Consider the following 13,869-nt stretch of genomic DNA (forward strand, 5'->3'; position numbering starts at 1 on the left):
ATAAAGTTTTATGAGATAGGTATACATACATATACATACATATCATTCAGCATTGGTAAGAAGAGAACTATGTTGCCATAGCTTTGGAATTAGATAACACACACATCCATACTGTATCTATGACTCATATTTCCAATAGCATATACATTGTGGTATGTGATGGTGTTTTTTTTTTTTTATGATTTGGCAGCGATTTTGAAGCAAACCACAGGTGGGTTCCTACCGGTTCGGACCAGTTCGGCAGACTAGTAGTAACTTGGCAGACTGGATCGCTGGAACCAGCAGCGACCCAGGCCTGCCACACCCCTGAACTGGTTCTCCTACAGCAGCGCCATCTTGAACAATTTCATTGCAGAATGTATTTTTTCCCTTTTTTTTAGCATTTTGTACATGCACAGACATTTTTAGATGAAAATGCACACACACAATTTTTTTTGTGCACTGAACTGGCAGTAATACCGGCAGCAACCCACCCCTGAAGCAAACCCTTTTTATTTGTAACCTTTCAGTATTGTACCAAATTAGGAGAAATGTTAATTAAAACAGGAGACCTTTACTTGGCTGGTAGTCGTTGCTCCTGATGATTAGGCGCTCTTCTCAGTTTTAACACAGGAGATACACTTGCCAGTACTGCGAATTTAAACATCTGATCTTTGAAAGACATGTTGCAACAAGCTGCTTAGAGATTTCTGTATTTAGGTAAAACTGCATAGAGCACAGAGGTGTGAATGTTGTGGATACATTCAGATAATGATTTAAATCATAGAAGTAGAGCTTTTACTCACATTGACTAAAATGTATAGTAAAGAATATTGCATTAACTTCACATTAAAATCACCCACTTTGTTCCTTCATGTCAATGTCTTTATCTCCTGTGTCTTAAATAGACAAGCAGTTGAGGTGGGGTGGATATCTAGCTGGTCATTTTTGTGCCTCTGTTGCTTTGCAAAGGATTTTGTTCACCATCTTTTTACATTTAAGGCATTAGTTAAGTATTTATCCTTTTTAGTTCTTTTGAAAAGGCTTATTACAGTGCAGCACAAAATTCATTAATATTAATAAAGGCATTTGCCTTTATCGTTCCTTGTTACTAAGACACCAGCCCTGTCGAAATGGATGCTGGCCTTTTGGGTAATACTTTCAATCATTTATCTACATACTGGCTAGTAGAATTTCAAAAGCTTTGCTAAAAAATATTCAGCCTATTATAATATAAGTCAAGAGTCTAAGCAATGTAGTTTTGTATTAAATTTCATTATGCAAAATAAGCATGCAGAAAGCTGGCACTTTTTAACGGGAACAAAAACAAAAGGAAAAAAAATGAAAGGAAATACAAATATTCATCTCTAGCCAGCATATTAATGTATTAAGAAACAAAAAGATAATGAGTTGGCAGAAAGGAAAGAATCTGTTTAATTCACCACTATGACTTGCTTGAGGATAAGCTACAATCTGATTCTTTTTTGAACATACTAGTTTGTTTATAAAATATGTATTTTGAAATTACTGTTTCTAATTTCCAAAGCATATTAGAATCTTTTTCTTATATCCCATAAAAGTACTTTCAGAAGCTTGGCATGTTTTCATGTGCATACTTATTTTTATGAAACCTTGCAAATGAAACAAAATAATGTTCAATATTCTGACATGGGTCATCTTAAATTTAATGATAATGCCTATTAACATTATCTTGGTGTACCTATCATTCCCTACATTGTGAACATAAAACTGAAATGCTTTCTTAAGTAGGATTTTGAGTTAAATTACTGCATCAATTGGCCTGCTGAATTTATATTAAATATTCCTGGGAGTACTTGATGCACTAGCTTGCATAAGATACTATTTCCATGGAAAATGGCAAACATTAATAAAGCAATAACTCTGCAGCAACCCTTTCATATGAATGCCTCAACACATAGGCACACTATCACTGTGGAGTATGAATTTCCATGGCAATTGTCTTCACTTAAAAAAGGGGTGGTTTTAAACAATAAATGAATTATGGGAAGAAGACGCTGCCCAAGCAGCATCATAACAGAATAACAGAGTTTGAAGGGACCTTATACCATTTCAGACAAACTTTTTAAAAAAAAAATTCCAGTGTTGGAGCACCCACAACTTCTGAAGGCAAACTGTTCCACTGTCAGGAAATTTCTCCTTAGTTCTAGGTTGGTTCTCTCCTTGATTATTTTCCATCCATTGCTTCTTGGACAAGAAGCCATGGGTGGTGTTTTGGAGAATAGGTAGCAGTCGGTTTAAAATACCAAGAGGCATCTTTGCATTTTAAGTAAACAGGGAGAAGTCTGTTAAAGATGGTCTCTGTGTGGCAAGTGGCATTTAATTCTTCAACTTTGAGAGAAAACCCTTCAAGATAGAGCAGGTCACGAAACTGACTTCACTAAAATTACTAGAACGCTTTTTATTGAGTCGGGCTGTAGTAGTAGTCTTGAACCTTGAAAGCCTCCCAGGTTTCTTCTTTCCTCCCTTTTATATCAAAGAGGTAAAAAGAGGGCAATTTTAAGTCTCTCATTCTTGTTTTCTCTGGCTGAGTTTATGTTTTGCTGTGCTGGTTGTGTATTTTCTCCAAGGCTCTCTTTTTGCTTCTCTATAACGAAGGAGTCCAAAATCAAGTGTTATCTGTCTCAGAAATGGGGACAACTGATTTTGACAGACTAATAAGGACTGACTTATTTGACTCTGATTCCTGGTGTGATTTACCTAGTACAAGGAGCCATTCAGTGGCTATTTTCAAGTTGCAGAAGTTAGCATTTTTTACAAGTAGCAATATAACTAAGATTCTGTTGTGTTTAGTGTATATGTGGGTTGGTTTGATCTATGTCTTGCTTTTCTTTTCATTAGCTACTCAAGGTGTATCTTGCAAAGTTTAACAAAACCCTAAATAAGAACCGAATATTTATAAACAAAAAAAAAGAGATTAAAATAAACACCCAAATGTCCCCTCCCTAATGGTAAAAACCTGGACCTCTGACTGGAAGTAGGACACTTTAAAAAGGCCTCTCTTGCAGATATTAAAAGAATATTATAATGAGACAGATGGTCCCATACGCAAATCTTCAGTCATTTAGGGATTTAAAGATCAGTATCGAAACTTAAACTATATCCGGTAAGAAATCGATAGCTTTATTTATGTTGTTGTTGCAGATAAAGAAACTTGAAGAGTTTCTTTCTGTTAAGCAATTGCTCACATTTTTAATTCATAAAAAAGGTATTTGTGTTTGTTTGTGTACTCCATGTAGGAAGTGTTTGAGAAAAAATTCATAACAAAATATGACTCTAGGAGTCTAGAGCAATGTAAACAAAAACCGTTCCAAACTATAAGAACAAAACAGGGATTTTACATACCAGGCTTCCCAGGACAAGCACATTATGCCAGTATAGTTTATCTATATCTATGTTAGTGGCTATGTATGGTAAGTTGTACAAGTAGTCCTTGACCTATGACCCCAATTGAAGCCCAAATTGTGTTGCTAAGTGGAGACATTTGTTAAGTGAATTTCCCCCCATTTTACGACCTTTCTTGCCACATTTGTTAAGTAGGAACATGGTTGTTAAGTGAATCTGGCTTCCCCATTGACTTACTTGTCAAAGGACACAAAAGGGGAATTATGTGACCCCCGGACACTGCAACTGTCATACATATGAGTCAGCTGCCAAACATCTGAATGTGACCAGGGGATGCTACAATGGTCATAAGTGTGAAAAGTCATTTTTTTCAATACTGTTGTAACTTGAACGGTCATAAATGGACTGTTGTAAGCCGAGGACCACCTGTAGTAGCTAACAACAATACCCTACTGTTTGTTATTTAACATTATTTAATATCTTCCTTGTCTTATCCACCCCAATGCCTGCCTCTCCATGTGTTGTTCTCACCAACCCTGTAAAACAGCTTAGGCTAGCTGTGAGCTTCCGGCTGAACAAGGATTGCAACTTTGTCCTCCCTTTTCTATCTGACTGGCTCTTTAACATACCAGAGGACCTATTTAGTGTGTTAAATCTCCCTGTCTGTCTCCTGGAGATAATCCTTACTCAAGGGATCAGGCATTTACCTGTTTGCCAACCCTGATTAATTTAAACACAGTATAATTGAGGGGGAAATGCCAAGTGCATCGATACTTTGTTGTTTCTAGAATAAGTAAACTTTGCTGTTCTTTGTTCTTTCCTTCTCCATCCTTTGGTTTATATTTCTTTGCTTCTAGTAGTAATGCCTGGACACCACATGTTGCTGTTCTTGGGACCAGCTTCCAACGTTCCCCGCACTCTACTGCTGTGTGATGCATTTTTATTATTATGACTATTGTTATGGTTATTATTAGTCACCAGTTTTTGGCTGGGAGTCACTCCTGATGATTAAGGCAATTGCTGAAGCTTGGAGTACTATAGAAAATTAATTAGGGTTGATCTCTGTCAGTCTACTGACAAACTATCCTAAGGAAAAGTCCAGGAGAAATGTAAGGTTCTTTTCAGGTAAATTGGATGTCCTCTATTTCTGCCTAGGACAGGAGCTGGCAATTTGCAGGTTCATCTTCACCACTACAGGTAGTCCTCGACTTACAACCATTCATTTAGTGATTGTCTGAAGTTACAATGGCACTGCAAAAAGGGGCTTATGACTCTTTTTCACACTTATGACCGTTGCAGCATTCCTTTGTCATGTGATCAATTTCATGATTCATATTTATGACAGATGCAGTGTCCTGGGGTCATGTGATCACCTTTTGTGACCTGCAAAGCAAAATCAACGGGGAAGCCTGCTTCTCTTAACAACCTGTTACTAAATAATGACTGCAATGGTTCACTTAACACTGTGGCAAGAAAGGTTGTAAAATGGACAAAACTCACTTAACACTGTCACTTAGCAACAAAAAATTTGGGCTCCGTTGTGGTCATAAGTCAAGGACTACCTTGTATTGCCTGGCTGAGATCATGATCAGAGGGAGCAAGGAAGGGACCACAGCAGTCCAGCTGTGGCATATTGTTAAAGCCACACCAGTGGTGAGATTCAGCCAGTTGGCACCTATTCGGGAGAACCAGCTGTTAACTTTCTAAGCAGTTTGGAGAACTGGTTGTTGGAAGAAATCACCATTTGGTTTTTTCCACTGTTACAGGGCTAATCCTGTAAGGAAGGGCAGGAAGAAGCATTCTGGTGTTGTTTCTAGCCTAATCTTTATTGCCCTGCTTACAGAAACTGCCTCTCCGGTTAACCCTTATTACATTGTAACAGCTAAGGTGAAGCACCATCGACATGAGTGACGTTGAGTGGCCAGGCCACCCAGTCACATGACCACTGAGCCCACCTACCCAGCTGGTCATTAGAGCAGAGAACCGGTTGTTAAATTAGTTGAATCCCACCACTGCACCCATTTAGGAATCACACCCTTGGCCCTCATGGCAGGCCTGTCAAAGGATGCCAGGCTCCATTTTATCTGGGTACCTTTGTCTGGGTAACATTGACAAAAGATGGTTGCCTGAAGATAAAATCTAAAGATTAAATTACATTAAATAATCAGAACTTGGTAGCATTCTACGAGTTCTGAAAGAAATGCCTCTTACTGTAATTTCAATAGTTCTTTCTTTCCTAGATCCCTAGATCTCTGCTTTCTTATCATTTTTGTGCTTGTTTGTATAGAGTCAGTGCATTTTCTTCAGACAGAGTTTCTACCTTCTTTGTCCTAGATAATTAAAATAATTAGAATGTTCAGAAGCACAGAGACGTCTCCTATGTGCAAGTGATGTAAATAGTACCACCTAGTGATAATTTCTACACAATACAGGAATTATATCCCAAGATATTAGAAATAGTGGCATTTTGGAAACAGCAGCCAGGAATATATACCGTATATCATGACCCATATGCAGGTGAAATCATCCTTTGTCATCGTGGTATTGATCAAGAAGGAAGGGGGGTAAATAGTAATAATTTATTTTAAAAAAATTATCCTTTCAGAGCACAATAACCATAAAATATTCTAAATCATTGTGACAAGGTTAACATAGTGTAAGGGCACACCTTGGAACTAAGGCACATTGCTGTAACTTTGGTTTTTTAATAAGCCATAATACTTGGACTTATACAAATGTAAATCACAGTCAAAGTATATTATCCATAGTATGTGCAAGTCTATAACCTGTTCTGCATAATTGTTAAAAATAACAAATTGCTTAGTGTACCATTCAGTTCCATACCATTGATTCGCCTCCGTTTCCATAATAGTCTTTTTGAAATTGTAGGATTTGAACTCAAGTACAGGTAGTCCTTGACTTACAACCATTTATTTGGTGCCATTTGAAGTTACAACAGCTCTGAAAAAAGTGATTTATGACCATTTTTCACACTAACGACCACTATTGTATCCCCATGGCCATATCATCAAAATTCATATGCTTGGCAATAGTTTCATATTTATGACGGTTGTTGTTTCCTGGGATCATCTTTTGCGACCTTCTGACAAACAAAGTCAATGGGAACCACATTCAGTTTACAACTGTGTTACAAACTTAACAACTGCAATGACTCACTTAACAACTGTGGCAGGAAAGGTCCTAAAATGTGGGGGAAACTCACTTAACAACTGTCTTACTTAGCAAATGAAATTTGGGACACAATTGTGGTTATAAGTTGAGGACTACCTGTATACGTGGTTCAAAGGTGATCCTTAAGAATGTAAAACGAACCCTACTGGATAGTAAATTCTATCTTAATCCCAGCAACCTGTTTCCAACAGTGTCCAATAGTTATCTTCTGACAGTCTACAAGAAAGAAAATTAGCACATAAAGCAACCGTATTTTTCCAAAAACATTCTTATTAGTGGAAGAAATATTACATCGACATAGAATATAGAATAACAGAGTTGGAAGGACCTTGGAAGTCTTCAAGTCCCACCCTCTGCTTAGGCAGGAAACCCTACACCACTTCAGACAAATGGTATCCAACTTCTTCTTAAAACTTTCCAGTGTTGAAGCATTCACAACTCCTGGAGGCAAGTTGTTCCACTGATTAATTGTTCTAATTGTCAGGAAATTTCTCCTTAGTTTTAGGTTGCTTCTGTCCTTGGTTAGTTTCCAATCCATTGCTTCTTGTCCTGCCTTCAAGTGCTTTGGAGAATAGGTTGACACCCTCTTCTTTATGCATCCCCTCAAACATTGGAACACTGCTACCTTGCCTCCTCTAGTCCCTTATTTTCATTAGGCTTCACATACCCAATTCCTGTAACCGTTCTTCATGACTTTTCTTTGTAACATTGCCACACTTACCAAGCAATAGGTTGACCATTATGGATTACATTTGTATTAACGTTAACGTATTTTAAACTTGCTTTACACTTATTAGCAAGAGGGAATATAGGAATACTTTAAAAAACCAGAGCGAGTTTGTATTTTTTTTGGAAATCTAACGGTGGTCTATGATTTTCACAGCTCCAATCTGGTAGCCTGAATTGAAAGTTAATTTGCTTTTAGAATTCATATTTAGTTTCACAATACTTTTTCACAGAACTTAGCAGCCTTATATTGCCCAGCTTTACTCCAGTGGCTTGAAGCTGATGGCTGCTGATTTTGCGGAAATCTATAGAAGAACCCAGATTCAAAAACCCCAAAACCAGAAATATCTCAAGAGGAGCGTGTGTTTTTTCTGGGACCTTTTCAAGTGTTGCTTTTTTCCTCCTTCAGGACATTTATTCAGAACAGCTGGGGATCAACCGTGTAACCTGTCCACAGTGTCGAGTGCCTTTCCAAGGTCAGCCACCCAGTCTTTGGTCTACAAACAGCCAGCTCAGGGCATACAGAATTTGGTGGCTTGGGGTCACTTGGTACACCATAGCCTTAGCAGCGCACCCCCAGCTAACAACTTTTCCAGGTAAACAAGTCTATGTGTTCAAAAAATCTTCCATTAAAAAAAAAATTGCTTGAAGATGCAGCCACAAATGTCCTTCAACGTAAAGGGGCATGGTTTTATATTTTGCATACTAAAGATAAATGGTCAGCCTTTTTTTCTAGTAAGGTCCAGATTCTACCACATCAGAATATCCCTAGTATTATATACATTGATCTGAGAATACACCTTTGATCTTTGGGAGACTTACTCATGAGTAAATACAGTTGAGACAGTTGCGTTGCATGGTTAGAAAGAGAATAGTAATGCATGCTGGCTGGTTCTAGGTTGTTTTTGCTTTATTCTACTCATGTTCCCATCACTTGTTTGTTTGTTTATTTATTTATTTATTTATTTATTTATGTTTCTAATCTACTTGTAACAAAAATTATCTAGGTAGGTTATGATTTGCTTTGGCGCTAATCTGAAAATATCGTCAACATCCTAAATCAGACATCTCTAGGCATGTTTTTTTTAAAAAACTGAATAGAAGTAAGTCACCTGTTGTTTTATAAAAGACCTTTCCGTACATTTGGTTTACATATTTCTAACTCAAATCTATTTGCACTTTTGTGGAATGAAAAATATCTGATCAGCCTCCAAGTGCTGAGAATCGAAATCTGGCTTTTCTAGCTAAACATGAATTGAGTTGGACACTTTATTTGGAAAACGGACCTGGTTATTGAAGTCTTAAAATACTTATTTTCCAGAAACTGTATGATGTATGATTATTTTGTAAGGCTACAATCCTATGTACACATCACAAAATAAATCATGTTGGAAACCTATTTCTGAGTAAGCATGTGCTAGCTTGCACTATGAGTCTGCAATTTTACGCAACTTGGTTTGGGAATAAGTTCTACTGGATTATTATAATTGGTGATTATGATGGTACAGCTTTAATTTAGGGCTCTCAAAGGTAGGCATGTTTGCATCTTTCAGATTATAATTAAGAGACTGAGAATCTTAATTTTAAAAAGAAAAGGGGGGGGAAAGTCTGCAGTTTTGTGCACACTTGTTCTGAACTAAGTAAATTCCATTGAATTCAATGATACTTTAGTATACCTAAGATTTATCATAAAAGTTCTACTCATCTATCAGAATTGTAGCACAGCATGTGGCTATATAATTGCAAAACTATGTTTTATTTGCACTTGATGTGTCTGTGTTTGGATAACAAAACTTTTTTGCAATAACCTGTTTTTAAAATATATTTGCCATACACTTAGTTATGTGGCAGATGTGACTTAGTTTTAAGAGTGTAGTTTGCAAATCAAGTGGACATAGCGTTTAAGACTTCTGGATTTTTAAAATCTATCTTAAATTAAAATCTGAAGGGTAATTTGTGGTACATATTTAATGCATCGTTTAACTATATCGAAATGGGCTATAAAGCACATTCTGTTGTTGACCAGAATAAAAATTAATTTAGACTGTTTCTTTTCTATCTGTCAAGATACATCTAAGGTCACGAATGGAAAATCTGTGGTTTATGGGTTGAAAGTGTCATGTATAAATTCCGTAAATCAGCGATGGCGAACCTTTTTTGGCTCGCGTGCCATAAGTGGGAGGAGCGCAGGGAGGGTCATGTGCAGGTGTGCCGCACCCATAATGCAATGTGCGACACACACCCCAGTGTGCATGTGCGCACTACAGGTGCTCCCCCCCCCCATTTTTTGCATGCTTTTTCGCCCTCCCCAGACTCCAGAGCCTGGGGAGGGAGGAAAACAGCCTCCCCTGCCCCCCATAAGCCCTCCGGAGGCTTCAGGGACCTTCAGGAGGACTTCCGGTTTGCTCGGAGGGTCATTTTGAGTGCTCCGAAGGCTTCAGGGACCTTCAGGAGGCTTCCCTGAAGCCTCCGGAGCACTTAAAACAACCCTCCAAGCAAACCGGAAGTCCATTCCCGAACCTCCGGTTTGCCCATAGGGCATGTTTTTTGCGCTCTGGAGGCTTCAGGGAAGCTCATGAAGCCTCCGGAGGGTCTCCAGGGGGTCAGTGAGGCTCTTTTCGCCCTCCCCAGGCTCCTATAAAGCCTCTGGAGCCTGGGGAGGGCGAAAAAATGGCTTTTAAAAAAGGGTGAACTCAGCTGGCCAGCACGCACATGCATGCTGGCCAGCTGACAGTGCAGCGCCTCGCGTGCCCTGACAAATGGCTCTGCGTGCCACCTGTGGCACACATGCCATAGGTTTGCCATCCCGGCCCTAAGTGATACGTGTGCTTTAAAAAGGCACATCATTTCCCAAGCAATGGCTTAATTCTTTTCCCATGCGGGGATCCCTTCCTCAATCTACTACTGCTAAGACAAATGGGAAAAGGGTGGCTTACCCCATTTTCTCAGGGCTTCCAAAAGAATTGCACTGTCAATGTTATCTTAATACCTAATTACTCTATGAAAGGCATTTTTGAGTGGATTTTGGCAAAGAATTAGAACATCGGAATATTCTTTATTGACCAACTATAATTGGTCACACAAGGAATTTTTGTCTCCAGTGCATAAGCTCTCAATGGACATACAAACAACAAAGTAATATAATCAGAAGATACCACTAGTAGAAACCAAAAGGAATGGGAATGGGCAACTTTGCCACAGCCAACTTGCTATGGCCACTGCACCATGGCCAATTTGCTGCGGCATAATTTAATATTTCTATTTTAACTATTTAAAATAAATAAGATTTATTTTAATTTTTGCCATTCACATTTCATTCTGTCCCTCCTTTTGCATCCTTTCTTTAATGATTCTATTCCACCATTTCTTTGATATTAGTGTAACTCTTGTCCCACAGCAAGTTGTCCTGTGGCGAGATGGCCGTGGCAAGCTGTCCTGCAGCAAGTTGGCCGTGGCAAGTTGTCCCTGGCGAATAGCCGTAGCGAGTTGGCCACGGCGAGTTGGCCGTGGCGAATTGTAATAGACCCAAAGGAATCCCCACTCCATTCCCAGAAGCAGTCACAATGGCTGGGTGAGTGTGTGAAAGTGGACCGGCCACCACCTATTATATTGTGTTATCTCCACGTGCTTGTCTAATTTAGTTAGGCACTCTTTCCAGAGTAGATTGGACCTTCATCTACATCTTGGTTGACTTTTGTGGCATGCTATGTAGTAAATGTTTCGTGGCTCTTGGCAAGTCTCATAACTCCTCACTGAAAGTGAATGTGTGCTATGGTTGTATATGGCAAGTAGCACCACAAGCAGGTCGGATATCTAATTCTCATTCCTCTGGCGCAGAAACAGCTTGAGAATTTTGATGTAAACTGAAAGATACCCTATTGGAATAAACAGAGTGAGTATGGACTCCTTAAACATGTAGTTGTTCTGAGATCTCAAAATGCTGCAGTAGTGAGGAAACTATCACCCTAAATCAAATTTCTTGCTCTGCCGAATGATAGGTCCAACTCAAGTATTTATCTTCTTCATGTATTCATTTATACTTCTAAACCATATAAGTGAATACTTTCACATGACATCTAACATTCCCTTACTTTTTCTTTAATTATTGACATGCTTGAGCTTTCAAAATAATGATGCATGTTACAAAGCCAGTTTTCTACCTAATCATCAGGTATTTCATTACCATAAACCATCTCTTCTTTTGAAAGTTTTTTTAAAAAAAAAACAGCCCTTCTTTCATGATGTGTGACAAATGGTTTGAAATTTATGTTCAAAAGCAATGATATAAATGAGGTGCAAATTAATTCCATGAACTTACCTAAGGTGGCTGGAGTCTAGCTTCATAGTGGCATAAGGATGGGCAGATTGCTTGTTGTTGGCAAAATTTCTGCCTTAGCTCATTGATGAACTTGATGTAATGCACCTTAGGAAGCCCTCCTGCAGAGCAGCGGGAGAGGGAAATGGCTTTAAAGCAGGATTACATCAACATTTTGAGTGGCATCACCTATACATTTGCCTAAGTCTTTTTTTTTTTAAGCATTAGCTTCTCCTGTTTTTCTCCTTTCCCTTCTGGAAAGCATATGTGATGGAATGAGATAATGTTATCTGCCTCAATTATTCTCAAAGTATTTTAGTGCTTTCTGTATTTTCCTTAATCCAGTGAGTTGAGAGAGATGAAAGGCTGTGCGGCTCCTTTTAAAAAAGATGTTTTGGAACATTGAGAAGGACACACAAAGCACCTTTTTTCCCAGGTTGTTAAAATATCTATGTCTTTTTTCTTTTCTCCCATGGCTTCTCAGGCATTTGGACACGCTGCGGCTTCACTCCCATATTCTCCTTGAGTGTTTGCCTAGTTTTAATAGTTCTTCCATTCACTCTACAAGCTTGTTCCAAATTATGTTCGAGACATGCTAATGAACTCCACTGAATAGCACTATGAGAAGACAAATGGCTTAGAATACTTTGCTTTACATTGTTTTCATTTTTTGGTAATCAATTTAATATTGACAGCCAGAAAGGCAGTTCAAGTTGTAGTTTATTTATAATGTTTTTCTCTTTCCAGAAAAAGCCCCATAATTGTTTAATCTAGTGTTTATACATTTCAATATTTTGTAACCTATGTCAGTTTGAGCAGTATGATTTTCACACTTGCTTATTATAGTTTGCCTAATATCAACTCCTATGATTTCCTTTAGATTTTTATAATGCATTTATTCTGGTATAGTATTAAGCAATAACCAATTTCTTATTCTGCTAACTCTTTTTAAAAATGCAAACACATTCTTTATTGCTGCCTTTTGTTACTAAGGAACAATTATTTTCTAAGCTACTATTCTGGGATTACAATGGTGTTTAATTCTTTGTTCCATATCAGGCAATTTAGGCCATTCATTCCAAAGCCAAGAAGGAGGTTTAAAAATGGTGGTGTGTGGGTAGGCTCATTATATAGTTATCTCCATATGGTTTGTAACACTGTGGAGGGGGGAGAAAAAAATGGCACATTAAATTTATGGAATTGATCAAACCCATGAAAGATCTGTTCTGTGCCACAATGAAGACAGCAACTATAGTATCATAGGTCTTTGTATTTGAGTAATATTATAAATTGTAGGGACGTGGTGGCTCAGTGGCTAAGACACTGAGCTTATCTATTAGAAAGGTCAGCAGTTTGGCAGTTCGAATCCCTAGTGCATGTAACGGATTGAGCTCCTATTACCTGTCCCAACTTCTGCCAACCTAGCAGTTTGAAAGTATGTAAAAGTGCAAGTAGAAAAAATAGGAACCACCTTTGGTGGGAAGGTAAAAGCATTCTGTGTGCCTTTGGTGTTTAGACATGACCACGGAGACGTTTTCAGACAACGCTAGCTCTTCAGCTTTGAAACAGAAATGAGCACTGCCCCCTAGAGTCGGGAACGACTAGCACATATATGCGAGGGAAATCTTTACCTTTAAGAAATTGTCTTTGGGATTCAACAGTTAGGTACTGTTTGTCAATTTTCATTAAGATGTAGAAATCATCTTCAGATCATTTGCATGTAGAACATAAGCAGCAAGTGGAATCCAGGGAGTGGGCTAACCTCACGTTTCATAAGATAAATTTGCTGTTCAGAAAATGTCTTCTGGTTTAATCAGTGGGTTGTGATTTGGCTTTGGCGGTACTGATTAGCTTATTAGTTGGTAGTAGAAGGAGCAAAGGACCAGCTCACTTCATCCGAGAGTCATCCCATGTTATTGATTTAATCAGTGGTTACTCTTGCCATATGTAGTAAAGATTATAATATTGTGCAGTTTTGTTTCATCTCTAAGGGACAAATTCTGTTATCCACATAAGGCATATGAAGAGTAATAAACACAATTTTACACAGGGGAATAAATAATCTGGGCTAAAACACCATCTGTTTTACATGGTCCAGAGTGTATCCTTACTCTGAATGGTATGGCTTCCCTGCTTTGAAACAGGGAGCTTTGCCAGTCCTTCTGCTATGATAAGTAGAAGTGCTTTCTTCAATATTCAGAACTATAAAATGGGACATTGAGCACTAATGTCCTTTGATCAAAGTATTAGAGCTTGATTCTTTTTCAAAAGAA

General features: G+C 38.3%; 1 protein-coding gene across 1 annotated transcript in view; it reads left to right on the forward strand.

Moving 5' to 3' along the window:
• Nucleotides 1–13,869, forward strand: part of BAZ2B (bromodomain adjacent to zinc finger domain 2B) — a 143,992-nt gene that overhangs the window by 41,962 nt on the left and 88,161 nt on the right. Inside the window, 3 exon segments of the mRNA XM_032210955.1 lie at nucleotides 7,691–7,753; nucleotides 7,756–7,836; nucleotides 7,839–7,877. Coding sequence (XP_032066846.1) covers nucleotides 7,691–7,753; nucleotides 7,756–7,836; nucleotides 7,839–7,877 — 183 coding nt within the window.

This window comes from Thamnophis elegans, chromosome 1, assembly GCF_009769535.1.
Source record: "Thamnophis elegans isolate rThaEle1 chromosome 1, rThaEle1.pri, whole genome shotgun sequence".
In the NCBI taxonomy this organism is placed as follows: Eukaryota; Metazoa; Chordata; class Lepidosauria; order Squamata; family Colubridae; genus Thamnophis; species Thamnophis elegans.